The sequence below is a fragment of the Impatiens glandulifera genome, chromosome 1, assembly GCF_907164915.1.
Source record: "Impatiens glandulifera chromosome 1, dImpGla2.1, whole genome shotgun sequence".
Taxonomy (NCBI): Eukaryota; Viridiplantae; Streptophyta; class Magnoliopsida; order Ericales; family Balsaminaceae; genus Impatiens; species Impatiens glandulifera.
The window spans coordinates 59,417,505-59,428,856 of NC_061862.1; the positions used below are offsets into that span (position 1 = coordinate 59,417,505).

The 11,352-nt window shown below is 31.4% G+C and overlaps 1 protein-coding gene across 1 annotated transcript; it reads left to right on the top strand.

Moving 5' to 3' along the window:
- The first annotated feature begins 10,968 nt into the window (after positions 1–10,968).
- Positions 10,969–11,352, top strand: LOC124929169. The gene has a single exon (XM_047469463.1). It carries the CDS (start codon positions 10,969–10,971, stop codon positions 11,350–11,352), a length of 384 nt encoding a protein of 127 aa, XP_047325419.1.

Genomic DNA, 11,352 nt, shown 5'->3' on the forward strand with positions numbered 1-11,352 from the left:
GGATAACCATTACTGATACTCTTTGTAAGAAAATATAAGTTTTAATGGAGTATCAGTAAGGGCATTATGGATAACCGTTACTAATACTTTTATTTCAAAATTTAATTAGAAAAGTCTGTTATCAGTAACGACTCTACCATTTAGCCGTTACTAATATTAGATATCAGTAACGATTTTATAAGACCGTTACTGATACTTAGACATTAGTAATGGTGTTATATAACCGTTACTAATAAAAAATGTCAGTAAGGGCACTATAGAGCCGTTACTAAAAGTCGTTACAGAAGGCTTTTTTTCTACTAGTGATTATATCGTAAAATTTTTACTTTATTAATAAATATTATTGAATATATATAAATTAATTAATAATAATAAATAAATAAATATTATATGTTATAAATAAAATAAAATATTTCATTGTTTGGTTGAATTTTTTAAATAATTTTAATTTAATCAAATATTATTTAATTTTCATTTTTATCCATCACACCACTCAATTCATTAATCAAGATATTAAAATATTATTTATTTATTTTTAAAATAAAATATTTTATCATTATATATTAATTCTTTAAATATTTTTATAAAAAAACTATATTTTCCCAAAAAATACTACTAATCATTTTTTTTAAATATAAATTATTAAAAAAAACTACATGTTGAACAAACACGTCAGAAAACTCAAGTTCACTTCTCTTAAATAATATATCTATATATATATATATTGATGTAAATTTGGTTGAAATTTTTAAAAATTTATTTCATCTCTAATTAATTGTATTACTTAATTCATTAATAAAAAAAATATTAAAATATTTTATATTTTAAAAAATAAAATTTATTTTATTATCACATTTTAATACATTTTAAATTATTTTATTAAAAAATACTCATATCCTCAAAATCACCACCATTTAACATTTTAGATAATAAAAAACAAACAAAGAGGGCAGTGCCTTTTTGCACCAAGGGAGATATGTTTTTTTGGCACAATTACTCACATCGAAAGAAACTATTCTCACAATTAGAATCCCATATCAGAAAAGGATGAGAGTTGATGAAATTTCTTAAAATAAAATAAAAATATTTCTTCCTTATGAATGCTTGAACCGATTTCTATCTCTATTATAAGGAGCTAGTGTTAGAATTTATGGGTCACTAAGTATAATAAATACTCGTGTAAATGTCATATTTTATATAAAACAAACTAATGTGACTTAATTTGAAATTAAGTTTATGATTTATAAGTGTATTTATCATGAATATAAAGTGAGGATATATAAATGACATTTCTAATTTTATGAAAAACTAAATTAGAAATGACCAAATCATAATAACTGACATAATGTTAGTTATTTTGTAATAGTAATGGACCTAATGACCTCTATTTGAGGTACGATCATTTTCTCTTTGTGTTCCTATCATCAGAGAGACCCATGTAAGGAAAGTTTAAGGACAAGAAAATTAAAGAACAATTCAATGTAAAGAAGTTTTAAAGAAATAAAAGATTAAATATCATTTCTATTATAAAGAAATAAAAGAATTATGTATTAAGGTACATTTTCGCATTAAGATTTAATTTTTCATAATTTAAATTAGGATCTAATTTAAATAATTATATCCGTTAGAGCTAGAATGTGTATGATTAAATAGTCTCTTAATATATAAAAGAAACTCTCCTCACAATTAGAATCCCACATCGGAAGGTGATGGGAGTTGGAAAATTTCTTAGTCTATCAAATTCTTAGTGTGTTCTTTTGTTTTTCTCTTCTTTTATTTGGCCAAACTCCGAACTACAAGTGATATCAGAGCCGAAGGTTCATCCTTGGCATGGTAGTCGAGTCTTTAAAATGAACATCAACTACTTTGTCATCTTGGACGAGGACTCTAATGTTAAATTTAAAGTTTGCGGTACAAATATTTGATGTAACTGTGCATTTCGGCATGTGGCAATGTGATGTTCTATATTGTCTTTTCCAGCAGAGTCTAGATGTTGTTATTAAGGTCAGAAAGTTAAATGGTATACAAGAAAAAAGAATGTAGTATCATGAATCGATTGGCGTGTGGAATAATTCGACAGTGTCTTTTTAAAGAGCAGAAATATGTCGTGAAGGACGAAACTTCTACACATAAACTATGACAAGCATTGAATGACAATTTTTTGAAGAAGAGTGGTCAGAATAAGCTCCTAATAAAAAAACGTTTGTTCTGATTTGATTACCAGTCAGGTACCACCATGAATGAACACATCACTAAGATTAATCAAATAGTAACAAATCTTTTAAATATTTATGTGAAATTTGAAGATGAAGATTTGACATTGATGTTGTTATCGTCCCTTCCTGATGAATTTGAACATTTAAAAACAATGTTACTTTATGGGAAAAATGTATCTCTTTATGCTATAAGTTCTATTTTATATAGTCACGAATTGAGAAATCAGGACAAAAGAAAAAACAAAATAGCCACAACAAATGAAACATTGGTGGTCAACGGTCGTCAACAAAGAAAATCAAAAGGGAGAAGAGGAAGATCCAAAAGTAGAGTTGTCAAAGATGAATGTGTTTTTTGTCATGAGAAATGACATTGAAAGAATAACTGCCCAAAGTTGAAAAAGAAAGAGAAAGGTTCTGAAAATGCAAATATTGCATAAAACAAATGTGATGTAGATTCCGAATTTTCTTTGTCTGCACTTATCATATGGTACTAGCCTGCACTTATCATATGGTACCAAACACAATATCACATCCTGACGCGTGAATATTGGACTCAACCTGTACTTATCATATGGTACTAGTTCGAGAGTGGTTCTTTGACTTTAAAGAACTAGAGATGGTGGAATTGTTTACATGAGAGATTCTAATACATGTAAAATAAAATGGATATGTTCAAAATGAGAAATGATGATGGATCCACCAAATTTATCAGAGATGTTCGGTACATACCGAATATGAAAAAAAATCTTATTTCTTTAGGGGCTTTGGAGTCAAAATGCCTATATGTGAGAATGGAAAATGGAATTCTTAAGGTAATCTCTGGACCGTTAGTGATGTTAAAAAATATCATGAAAAGTAATCATTTGTATTACTATCAAGGTAGTACAGTTAATGAGATAGCAGCAACTATATCAATTTTCGACAGTAGTAAGGAATCAGAGTCAACAAATTTATGGCATATGCGATTGGGACATGATAGCGAGAAATCTATGAAAACTCTTGTTAAGTAAAGATTGTTGAAATGTACAAAAGTTTGTAAATTAGATTTTTTTAAACATTGTGTTTTAGAAAAATAAAGGCGAGTAAAATTTGACACTACTATCCATAACACCAAGGGTATTTTGGATTATATGCACTCAGATGTCTAAGGACCTATCAAGACCCCATCTCTTGGAGTTAAATATTATTTTGTTACTTTTGTTGATAATTTTTCTATAATAGTATGGATGTTTACTATGAAGAACAAATATGAAGTGTTTGAGATTTTTCTTAAATGAAAAACTCAAGTTGAAAACGAGACAAGAAAAAAGATCAAAATTCTCTAAGCTAATAACGGTGGAGAATACAAGAATGATCCATTCCAGAAGTTATGCCAAGAATGTGGCATAGTTTGACACTTCACAGTAAAAAAAACACCACAACAGAATGGAGCGAAATTCTTGGGTCATCTCAATGGGTTCATAAACTACACGTTTCTCTAGATCATCATAGTGTACTTCCACATATTCTCTTAGATTGGTGGAGAAAGTTCGTTGTATGTTGTCTAATGTCTCAATATTCAAAACATTGTCTTTTGGTCTCTTGTTGGGTACAAATGTATTAAGATTTATGAATCACCGTATAGATTCATCTCATGAGCCTAGGGTAAGGATACCCTCAATTTTGCGAAACTCGTTAAACTTATGGGTTATGACACATAAATGCAATGTTCTAATTTTCTGTAGGAACTTTGAGTTTTAATTATTTTATTTATAATTGAATAAATACAATAAATAAAAAATACAAAAGTTTAAAATAAAACATTTATAATATGATAAATTTGTGGACCTATTATTATGAACACAAAATTAATCAAAGATCTCATCTTCATTGGTCTCCACTTTTAAAAGGTAGATCTTCATCCTTAAACTTTATGGTCAATCTCTTCTTTATATTACAATTTTTAATTGTAATAATTTAATTATTAAAATAAATTATAAAATACAAAATAACACGCAATCCTATAAAAAAAATAAACTATACACAAATCGTATTTCTAAACCATACAAATAATTTTATGCAATAAATATATCATATGAAAAACAAATATATATATATATATTATTAATTTAAAATTAATTTTTATATTCTAATATATATATATATATATATATATATATATATATATATATATATTTTCAATTTCATATTGTATAAATGATAAAGATACCACAAATTTTAAATGTATCAAATTAGCACTTAATATTTTTTTTATGATATCAATGTATACAACTTTGAATGACTTTGTACACGTTTTTTTTCTCGTCTCTTTATGTTTTCCTTAAAAATTATCCTGTCTTTAAGGGCGGTTCATGCGATTCGAAATTATTGACTCAATGTCTTACCTTCCTCACGTGCTCTCGCGGTAGGAGACGATAAATTTTTATGGTATGTTCGACCCGTGCACTGTTTTTTAAAAGAAAACATTTTTTCGTGGATTAAGACAATATATGAAGAACTCTTGGCTTACATTCCTTTGCATCCAATAAAAATTGAAAAGGGATAATGAACAAAAAAATAGAGTTCTTTAGCAGGGGAATTTGACGAAATGACCATAATAATGACCTTAAATGAGTAAAGTGTCAGCCCATAATTTAAATAGCGCTGTTGACCCTTTTTTTCCTGACGAAAATGCCCCTATTACGTCACGCAACCTCCAGTTGCGTGACGCAACTGGGTGTATTGTGAAAAGTCCACAATACCCTTGCTATATAATTAAAAAATTTCCAGTTCTTCCCATTTCTTTTCATTTTTTTTCTTCCCTGTTCTCTCTCTTCACGTCCCCTTCTCCTCCTTCTCTCTAAAAACAAGACGACCCCCGACGAAGACGTCAGAATCTCAGCGAAGGAAGGATGTCCGCTACTATTGGTATGCTTCCTTTATATTCCACTTGTTATTTATTTATTTCTTTGAACGCATTGTTTGTTAGGTTTAAGGTTTAGGGATTGATTGGATAAATGCCACCGTTGCGGCGGAATCTGGGTGCGTCACGCAGATGCGTCTCGCGAATGTGGGTACGTCACGCGAATGCGTCTCGCAAATGCAGGGGCATCTCACGAATGCATCTCGTGAATGCGTCTCGCGAATGCGTCTCGCGAATGGTCATACCTCTACTTTTGGTTTCTGTATGTTTAATTATATTTTTGTTGAATGTTATTGTGGGTTGAACTTCTCTAATTTCTATTGTTCAGGGAAAGATCTGAGGATAGAAAATGTTGGAGGGCTCAACTTCTCATTTCTCATTTTCTTCTTGACTTTTGTTGAATGCATATCTGTTATGGTACTTCGACGCATCACATTGGATGCATATCTGTTATTAAAGTTTAGGAATTTGTTATGTAAAACCAATTTTTATTGATAATAAAACATTCCCTTATAACAGGGGTATTTTAAGATAAGTTATTATGTGCATTGCTTAATAAGTTTGATTCACAATTAAAGTTTCTCAAATTAAGAGTTTGAAAAGGATATGAAATGAAATATTTAACTATGTGACTGGTTTACAAAGAAAAGGATGGTAACAAATTCTTTTAATAACAAAATCTCTAAAGGCTGCTTATTCATTAACAAACCAGCAAGGCTCTTCTTGAGCACCAAAATGTTCACAATGAATAAAATGTTCCTTTTAATTGTTTTTGCACCAACTACAAAACAACCAAGCTTGCTCTTCTTCCATGGAGGGAAATTTGTTATTTTCCGAGTCTTCAAGCTGTTGCAGTGCATGCAGTCACAACTGGTGCACCACTCACTTGTTTTGCACAATTATACTTCTTTGTTATGAATCTGTTCAAACAAACACATCAACATCATTAGCTTATCCTCCCTTTTCCCATTTGGTATAAGATATTTTCTAAACCTTATACTGCATGTTTTAATGCTTCATTTGCTATACAAACCATTTTCTAGATAATGATCCAAATTAGAGCATAATTTGTTACTTCATTTAGCATAGAGATAATTTTTTCTAATAATGACAATGTTAAGTTACTTGTTACTTACCTAAAGAAGTCCTTCCACATCAACTCATACATTTAGAGAACTATTGACAACTCCTTTTTCATTCTATTATACTCAACAATCAAAAGGTAAGAGTTAAAAAAGACACATAAAAACAAAAGGTGTTAATAATTCCAATCATTTTTTGTTCATATCTGTTGGCTCATGGTTGAAATTGGGTTAAGACCAAGATCAATGAAACAAATTCATTAAGTGAATTATTAGTTATTACCAGCCAAACGAGGGCTCTATGCTGACTGCAAGGATGAGAAGTTTGGTGAAATATAAAAGTGGATTGGCGTCTCATTTTACTAATTGATTGGACAGAAGAAGTATTCGTTGAACTTTCATCTTGTTCGTTCTGTTGCTGCTTGAGGAATAGACATCTACTGTTGCTTTGCTTGATTTTCCCATTTTCTCCACCCATATATCTGCAAGGAACCAGTAAAATACTCTCACAAATTATAGAGAAATACAAATAGATAGTGATCACAACCTTTTATCATGGCAAGGGCGATTGTGAAAAAGCTATTCAAGATATGTGTGATTCCAAGAACGAATAAGAATCTGTGTAGTTGCTCGAGGCTCTCATAAGATGCGAAGGATTCGTGCCCCTGAGAATAATACATATACATTAATGAATGCTTTGAATGAACAAATTAAGAATATATATATATATAGAAACAAAACCTCTGGGCAAATGTTGGTGTGCATATGATTAACATGTTGTTGAGAACGCGAATGGTTATTGAAAAGATTATGGGTTTCAACCGTTATATGTTTGATAGAGATATTCTCAATTCTTGCTAAACATGGGTAGGATCGACTGCTCAAGGAAGACGATTTAACACAAATCTTGGCAACAAAGATTGTCCAGTGACCCATCAGCAATGATAAAAGCCCAAAAGCCCAGAAATTCCTCAACTAATTGAAATTGGATATCAATAATGGAAAAAAGGTTTCTAGAGCTGATCTTATATATAATATACCTTCCTTGATCTTCTCCAAAGCAGATAAAAGGCTTTCCTCTTAGTCCTATCTAACAACTATCATAAGTAACAATCAGAATAAGAACAACAACATCGAGACAAGTAAAAAGAGTGTTTTAATTTACCTTTCCAAGTCGTTTCAGAGAACCATATAATAGAAAACCCATGGTAACCATGACTGAGACGACCGTTGCAACAACCCAAGTTGGGGTTTCAAACAAAGATCGTTCACCATCAATTCCCATTTCCAATCTTTACCCGATTCAAAAAAAGAAAGAGAAAGAAGAGGCTTTGTCTCAAAGGGCTTTGAGGTTTCTAAAGAAAAGAATGGGAAACCCATTATTGAAAAACTCCATTAATTTCTTCATTGAAGACTGACTTCAACCTTTTTTTACCTTTTCTAATTGACGCAACCGTAACTGTGTGACGCAACTACGTGATGTGAGACGCAACCAACATTAGAGCCATCAATGCCTGCATTCAACGAATCAAGTCGAATCAACGAATTAAGGCCGTGTATAAACGAAATATAAACATAAACGAATCAAGGCGAATTAATATTGATCTATAAACAAAATAAACATTCATCTATAAACAAAAATGGTGGAAATTTTATCTTCGCGTCGTGGTTCGCCTTTGAGGCTTCGTAGTTCTTCGCCGAGGCTCGTACAACTGATATAAAAGCCGAGATAAAGGCTTTAGCCCGCACTTGTGTTCTTCGCCGATGAAAAGAAGAGAAAGTCTTCTCCGCCATTAGGGTTTACATCGGAGAAGACCAAGATGAGAGAAAAAATGAATCAAAAATGAAAAAAAAAGATTTTATAGGGTTTCGGGTGCGTCACGCAACTGGAGTTGCGTGACGCAAAGGGTATAACTGTCATTAAAAAAATAGGGTCTCCAACGCTATTTAAATTATGGGGTGACACTTTACTTATTTAAGGCTATTATTAGGGACATTTGATCAAATTTCCCTTTAGCATAGGCCTTTTGAATTGGCCCGTGTGCATGTTTTAAATTGATTCACTCATGGATGTATCGATTTAATTGACTTTAGAATCGCCACTTTAATTTTTTCTCAAAGAAACTAAAAAAAGAAAATCCCAAGCCTTTAATTGACCTCCCATTAATTGTTTAAACATAAAATATAAAAAAGTTATATATATAAAGTTTTAAAAAGTTTACCCAAGGCTCTTGCCCGTAAGACAATGAGGTCAGCCATCGACCTCATATACTCATCTGTCACATTCTCTTGCCCGTAAGACAATGCGTAACCCAATGGCTTTTTGCATAGCATACCCGTCGTGCTCAAAGCAACCGGACACGCAAAAGCGTTGTCGTAGTAACCAGTTGGGAGTGGCGGTTTATACTTGTTGCGGGCATTAACCGCACAAATAACCCGCATATCCTCGTCTGGTTCGAACCCGAGAGCGATGGTGCGACATCGCCAGATGCAGGCCGTTATCAAGTCGAATGAGGTATATCCACTGAACTAGTCTAGTGGAAAGACGAGTAATTGTCTCAATGCCTCCACTTCCTCGGCCCCCAAAAAGAAAGAACGATCAACTAAAATATCCTCAAGTGGGGGTCGTCCTCCGTCGTCGACCAACTTATAATCGTACTCAGGATGAGTGCAAGTCATGCGGGGTGGATCTCTAGCGGTCAACAGTTTTCTCTCCCATACGGGCGGTACAAAAAGTTCTTTCCCTCATGCAAGTTCCCCAACAGCGGTTAGGAATTGAACCAGTCCTATGGCGTTGCACATGGTGTGATTGATGCGGCATGCCACGACGAAGTCACCGCACATGAAACACGTGACCTGAATTAAAAGCAATGGGCATCCAACTATACCGTCTAAACTTGGAACAATATTATCGTGAAGAAGAAGGTCTTCCAAGTAATTAGGAAACGAAGGTTGAAGGGGGAGGCCCAACTACATGAGGGTGGCGTCAGCATCGGCCTCTATAAACATGATTCCTACTTCTCCGGTGTAATCCACGATAAGCTTGCACCCTTGCCCCTCCCTTAAGCGACCGGCTAAAGGATAGTAAAAGACAAGGGCCTCGGAGAGGGCTTCACGAATAACCTCAACTGGATCATCTCTATCACTCTGTAGGAAGTGGGAGGAGCTGTCATAGAAGTGTATGTTGAAAATATGAAAACGAAGAGCCTCTTGTGTTAGATTTATTGGACTAATATATATAAATAATGTGTTTGATCTATTGTTTATTCAGAACCCAATTGATAAAGTGATCCACTAAAGTATTTTGGTTATTGGGCTAAGTCATGTTTGATTATTAGTATGGTACAGTTTATTATGTGTAGAAACCGGATATTTATTCAATATTTATGATGAATTAAATAATAAATAAATAATAATATAAATAGGGTTGTGGTCCCCGATTCATAGACGTCAGTTTCATTTCTCATAACCTCCATCGTTAGAGAGAAACAAGAGAGACGATCTATAGAATTGAAAAATCCAACCTGTGGTAACTCAAAATCTTTGGGCAATGACATCTGGTACACTTCCGCTTAATTTATCATATCGACTTATTAATATAGATAATCATTAATCTTATTTTGTCTAGTTAAACACTAATATAATGTTAAAGATTATAGATAATGACTAAAGAAAACTATTAGATAATCCGGACTAAAACAATATAAGAATAAATATATCTAACAAATGGTATTAGAGTCAAGTCTCTATGTTGATCTGTTGATGTTAAGATTATGATATGAATACATTTTTGATCTGTTAATACTAAGATTGTGATATAAAGAAATCGTTGATCCGTTGATCTTAAGATTATGTTAGGAATAAATTATTGATTTGTTGATCTTAAGATTCTGTTATGAAGAAATTATTAATATTAAGATTATGAAGAAATCACGATTTCTTTACAGCGACTTTTGAGTTCCTAGTTTACTTCCTTTGCTATTAATAAAATAAAGTAAATAAGACTAAGTATTATTATTATTATGTTATTATATATTTATTGTTTATATATATATATATATATATATATATATATATATATATATATATATATATATATATATGGAATCTGAAAAGTCTCGGATAAACAATTTCAAATTTATTTTTACAACTGATATATATATATATATAATATTAAATATATTTTATATTTACATTAAATATGTAAGTGACAGTTATTTTTTTTACTCGTATATTTTATATTAATTATTAAAAATATAACATATCATTAAAGAACTTTTAATTATTTTGATGATATAAAGTTAAACCACACCAAAAGGTTATTAGAAATTAAAGAATTAAGATTATATTAAGATTGAAGGAGTTTATTATTATTAAAAATTAATTGAAACAACATGTTACCAAAGTATTCTCTCTTGTGAAGATTAATTTGTTAAGAATTTTAAATGATAGTATACTTTTAATTCATGCGGATATTGTATCGGCCCAAAGGAAGATCAATATTGTCGGGCCGGATTAAATATATACATGTAATGATAAATATGTGACAATTATTTGATATTTTTGTGAACAATATTTCGGTCCAAAGATAGATTTATTGTTTGACATGATTTATTGTCAATATTTGATCATAACACTAAATTATCATTTACAAGTTAAGATTTATGTTAAAAGACTAACTTTTAACGTTGTGCCAGATAATTTATTTATTTTTTGATGGACAAATCTTAATATAAATACTAATTATATTTGGATAAAATATGTGTTTATGATTTCAGTTAATGCTTCCGCTTCTTCAACATCTGCCAATGTTATACTGAATGGAAACAACTTTAAGGACTGGAAAGAAAATGTTCTGATTATCCTCGGTTGTATGGATCTAGACCTTGCGCTTTGGATTGATCGTCCCACTATTACAAATGAGGGTACACTTGATGAAAAACGGGACCTTGAAAAGTGGGATAGATTAAATCACATGTGTTTAATGATCATCAAGCGAGGAATTCCAGAAACATTTAGGGGTGATATCTCTGAAGTTACTAATGTTAAGGAATTCATTGAGGAAATTGAGAAACATTTTGCAAAAAACGATAAGGCTGAAACTAGCACGCTTCTAGCGAGCTTAACCTCAATAAAATATAAAGGAAAATGA

Bases quoted from the DNA above. Each gene is read 5' to 3' on its own strand.
- LOC124929169 (XM_047469463.1), top strand. From the start codon at position 10,969: ATGATTTCAGTTAATGCTTCCGCTTCTTCAACATCTGCCAATGTTATA.